Below are 5,000 nucleotides of genomic sequence, written 5' to 3' on the forward strand. Positions count from 1 at the left end.
TAAAGAAAAGGGCTTGAAACCAGGAGGTCCCCGGTTCAAATCCCACCTCAGCCACTGACTCATTGTGTGACCCTGAGCAAGTCACTTCACCTGCTTGTGCTCCGTCTTTCGGGTGAGACGTAGTTGTAAGTGACTCTGCAGCTGATGCATAGTTCACACACCCTAGTCTCTGTAAGTCACCTTGGATAAAGGCGTCTGCTAAATAATAACAGGAAGGAAGTCTACTGGCTTCCTTCCAGTAGACTTTAGCGTTATCATGCAAAACATTTAGCCACAGCTGCCTTGAACTCTACAGCCAAGTATCTTCAGATATAGGGTGCAAGCCCCCAACGTTCACCCCTCTACCCTCCTCCTGATCCCCCTCCATGAACAGAGAGGGGTCCCCCTGCCTCACTGATATAAAAACACCCACATCTCAGAGGTTATGGATGGAGTGCTACAGTACCTCATCCATAACAGTACAGTGTTTACATGTTTGAAATGTCACATTTTTCAGTTAGTCAGTTTTTCCGTTAAGTATTTGGGAACACTGTGAAGCGGTGTGTGTGATTCAGTATGTTAACGTCACATTGTCCTGCAGGTTTCATTCCTCTTTACGAAGCACACTGAGTTCGCTCTGCAGGGTGATGCAATGCTTTTGGCCGTGGCTGTGCATTGAAGTGGGATAATAATATACATTGAACAATAACAATAATATTAATATTGGATACCTAATGGCTAAGAGCAGTTATGATGATGAGCTCATGGAATGAGATTCTGGAACATAATATTGGCACTCTGTCGCCGTTTTTGGAATAACTGTTTTAAAAAAAAAAAGGTTTTAATTACCAAAAAAAAAAAAAAAAAACCTCCCACTTGATTCAGTCTGATTTCAAACTGCAGATCAAACCAGGGTGTTTGAGGTTACTGTCAGCTAATATTTACATATTTAACACTATGGTACAGCACAGGGGAGCAGGGTGCAGCGCAGGGGAGCAGGGTGCAGCACAGGGGAGTAGGGTGCAGCACAGGGGAGCAGGGTGCAGCACAGGGGAGCAAGGTACAGCGCAGGGGAGCAGGGTGCAGCACAGGGGAGCAGGGTGCAGCACAGGGGAGGCAGGGTAGAGCACAGGGGAGCAGGGTGCAGCACAGGGGAGGAGGGTGCAGCACAGGGGAGGCAGGGTGCAGCACAGGGGAGCAGGGTGCAGCACAGGGGAGCAAGGTACAGCGCAGGGGAGCAGGGTGCAGCACAGGGGAGCAGGGTGCAGCACAGGGGAGGCAGGGTAGAGCACAGGGGAGCAGGGTGCAGCACAGGGGAGGAGGGTGCAGCACAGGGGAGGCAGGGTAGAGCGCAGGGGAGCAGGGTAGAGCACAGGGGAGCAGGGTACAGCACAGGGGAGGAGGGTGAAATGGACATGCTACAATAATAGATATAATTGCCAAAAGCTTTAGAAAAGCATAGCAAAATAAATATGAGGAACGGGAGGAGCAGCTTTGTGTTGAATCATAGAAACGAAGAGTAAAAACATTCCCGAAAAAAAACACTGCCGCTGCAAAACATGGACATGCCCAACGCAAAGCAACGCAGGAATCTGCTGACCTTTTCCAGCCGTCCCAGCGGCATCTCCAGAGTGACGCAGTTCACTCCTGTTCACTCCCGTTCACTCCCAGCGCTGCGCCCCATTGGTGTGAGTGTGAGAGTGTCAGCGAGCGTGTGTCTGAAACTCCAGCAATAGACAAATCACACATCCACCGAAAATTCCTCTCCGTTCAAAAATAAGAAACGGTTTCTCTCTCTCTCCCCATCTCTGTATGTTATGACTCCCCCCTCCCTCCTTCTCCCTCCCTCCCTCCCTCCCTCCCTCCTTCTCCTCTCCTCTCTCTCTTCTCCAGCTTGGCTCCGTTGATGATGGAAGGGACAGGATTTGGCAGACAGAGAGAGACATTTGGAGAGAACGATTAATTTTTCCTGGCTCTGATCGAGAGAGAGAGAGAGAGAGAGAGAGAGAGAGAGGGAGAGAGAGAGAGAGAGGAGAGAGAGAGGAGAGAGAGAGAGAGGGAGAGAGAGGGAGAGAGAGGGAGAGGGAGGGAGAGAGAGAGGGAGGGAGAGAGGGGTCAGGGGTCGATTATTGTTTTTCAATATCAATTCCCATTCCCTTATAATCAATTCCAGCACATTATTGAAATCAGCCGGTCAGTGTGTGTGTGTGTCTGTGTCTGTGTGTGTGTGTGTGTGTGTGTCTGTGTGTGTGTTTGTATATATATATATATTTTTTTTTTCTTTCCGAAATAAGAAACTGTACTAAATTCACTGCTGGCCCATCGATTGGAATAAGTTCTGGCCCTGAAAACAAAACACTGTTTCTTTTATAATTTCCTTGAAATCCGCAGCAGGTGTTGCAGGGGGAGCTGCTCGGCTGGGTTCCTGAGAGAAAGACGATCCAACAGCAGTGCTGCCCAGAGTCACAGAGTCCCAGAGTCACAGAGTCACAGAGTCTCCGAGTCCAAGAGTCACAGAGTCACAGAGTCCAAGAGTCCCAGAGTCCCAGAGTCCCAGAGTCTCAGAGTCACAGAGTCCCAGAGTCTCCGAGTCTCAGAGTCTCAGAGTCCCAGAGTCCCAGAGTCCCAGAGTCTCAGAGTCACAGAGTCTCAGAGTCTCAGAGTCTCAGAGTCCCAGAGTCCCAGAGTCCCAGAGTCTCAGAGTCTCAGAGTCCCAGAGTCCCAGAGTCTCAGAGTCTCAGAGTCTCAGAGTCCCAGAGTCCCAGAGTCCCAGAGTCTCAGAGTCTCAGAGTCTCAGAGTCCCAGAGTCACAGAGTGCTAGAGTCCCAGAGTCCCAGAGTCCCAGAGTCCCAGAGTCCCAGTCTCAGAGTCTCAGAGTCCCAGAGTCACAGAGTCTCAGAGTCCCAGAGTCCCAGAGTCCCAGAGTCCCAGAGTCCCAGAGTCTCAGAGTCCCAGAGTCTCCGAGTCCCAGAGTCCCAGAGTCCCAGAGTCCCAGTCTCAGAGTCTCAGAGTCCCAGAGTCCCAGAGTCTCAGAGTCTCAGAGTCCCAGAGTCTCCGAGTCCCAGACTGCTAGTCACAGAGTCACAGAGTCTCAGAGTCCCAGAGTCCCAGAGTCACAGAGTCTCAGTCCCAGAGTGCCAGAGTCTCAGAGTCACAGAGTCACAGTCTCCGAGTCCAAGAGTCACAGAGTGCTAGAGTCACAGAGTCCCAGAGTCTCAGAGTCCCAGAATCTCCGAGTGCCAGAGTCACAGAGTCAAAGAGTCAAAGAGTCCCAGAGTCTCCGAGTGCCAGAGTCACAGAGTCAAAGAGTCAAAGAGTCCCAGAGTCTCCGAGTCCCAGACTGCTAGTCACAGAGTCTCAGAGTCCCAGAGTCACAGAGTCTCAGTCCCAGAGTGCCAGAATCTCAGAGTCTCAGAGTCTCAGAGTCCGTTGCGATTTTAAACTGTGAGATTCTGCTCCTCTGCCTTCGCATGAGATCAAAGCCGCGGTGTTGTTATTTCTGAAGGCTTTATGATTGCCTTGACTCTTTCAAACACAGAGACCCCAAGTGAGACAGAGAGAGAGGATGTGCTGAGAGAGAGAGACAGAGAGCGAGAGAGAGACACACAGAGAGAGAGAGAGACACAGAGACCCAGAGTGAGATTGAGAGTGAGAGTGAATGTGCTGAGAGAGACAGAGAGGCACAGAGACCCCGAGCGGGAATGCAGAGTGAAGAGGAAACATCTGGAGAGAGAGAGAGAGAGAGAGAGAGAGGAGAGAGAGAGAGAGAGAGAGAGAGAGAGAGAGAGAGAGAGAGAGAGAGAGCGCTGTGTGCTTCCAACACAGGCAGCTGGACCAAGCCTGGCTACAGCTGTGCAAATAACACAGGGGGGGCCTGCTAACACACACACACACACACAGTGACTCACACTGACACACACAGTGACACGCACACTAACACACGCACACTAACACACACTGACACACACACTAACACACACACACTGACACGCACACTAACACACACACACACGGACACGCACACTAACACACACTGACACGCACACTAACACACACACACACACACTGACACGCACACTAACACACACTGACGCGCACACATTTCTTCCGTGCGGTATTCATTGTTCTTATTTTTTTGTTTGTTTGTTTGTTTCGGCCTAAAGGAAGCCTGCTTTAGTTTTAATGTTTGTGCAGATTAACCCTCTAACGCCCGAGCGTTTTTTGCAATGACAGAAAAGCTGCTTTGTTTAAGTAACTGGATTCCGTTATCTGCACAAAACGACAACCACAACAACAGAAAAATCATATCCGGCAGCTCCTAATGCATTGCATCTGAACAATTCTGTGAGGCTGCAGTGAAAACAATCACAATACAGAGAGGGTGGCTGAGCATTGAATCAAAAGCGATGCAGAAATGATCATTTTAAGGGTTAAAAAGGCTACGGCTGTTTCTACAAATCACACCAAACATTAGAAATGTTAATCGATATACCATAAAATGCGTGTTTATTGGTGCTTATGTGTTAAAAAAGTCGATTTCAACGTGTTTCACTGTCTGCTTAACACACAGAATGAGCCACAACCGCAGGAGCGCGTCAAGCGAAAGCAGATCACGTGTGACGCAGAACGCGTCCACGGGATCCGATTGGCTGGATTCGGGCGTCGTAGATCTGACGTAGGCTTTCGTTGACGAGAAGTGAAACTGCGGTCCTCTGTCCGCCATGTTGGCTCCGCAGCTGCATTGTTTCCTATGGGACGCGGGCTCTCCGTTAGATCCGAAATGGCGTCGGATTCCAACTCCATTCTGAAAACCTGAGCTGAAAAAAAAAACACACAAAAACCTTCCGAGTCGCCGTGCTTAATATAAGTGACTTGCTTATTACAAAGATGGCCGACGACGAGAGAAACTTCTAAAAAAACAAAACAAAACGAAGCTGATTCTGAACTGAAATTTAAACACAAGGCAGCGTTTCTTATCGCCGAACAACGCGTCCCATTATCCTTGCAATTGTCTTTTTTTT

General features: G+C 49.6%; 2 protein-coding genes across 4 annotated transcripts in view; one reads left to right on the plus strand and one right to left on the minus strand.

Annotated features, from left to right (window-relative positions):
- LOC117968468 (podocan-like protein 1) overlaps window positions 1-1,818 on the minus strand; it is an 11,343-nt gene extending 9,525 nt beyond the window's left edge. For 2 of the 3 annotated variants that reach the window (XM_059008221.1, XM_059008219.1), the window contains exon 1: window positions 1,580-1,818. In XM_059008221.1, the coding sequence (XP_058864204.1) occupies window positions 1,580-1,603 (24 nt within the window). In that variant the 5' untranslated portion in view covers window positions 1,604-1,818. The remainder of the gene's footprint in view (window positions 1-1,579) is intronic. The other variant, XM_059008220.1, reaches the window with a different exon arrangement.
- Window positions 1,819-4,725: 2,907 nt separating this feature from the next.
- The window catches only part of LOC117401937 (telomerase RNA component interacting RNase), a 7,418-nt gene continuing 7,143 nt past the window's right edge, over window positions 4,726-5,000 (plus strand). Inside the window, exon 1 of the mRNA XM_059008040.1 lies at window positions 4,726-5,000. This exon is cut by the window's right edge and continues 454 nt beyond it. The gene's annotated coding sequence lies outside the window, so the exon portion shown is untranslated.

The sequence above is a fragment of the Acipenser ruthenus genome, chromosome 36, assembly GCF_902713425.1.
Source record: "Acipenser ruthenus chromosome 36, fAciRut3.2 maternal haplotype, whole genome shotgun sequence".
NCBI lineage: Eukaryota > Metazoa > Chordata > Actinopteri > Acipenseriformes > Acipenseridae > Acipenser > Acipenser ruthenus.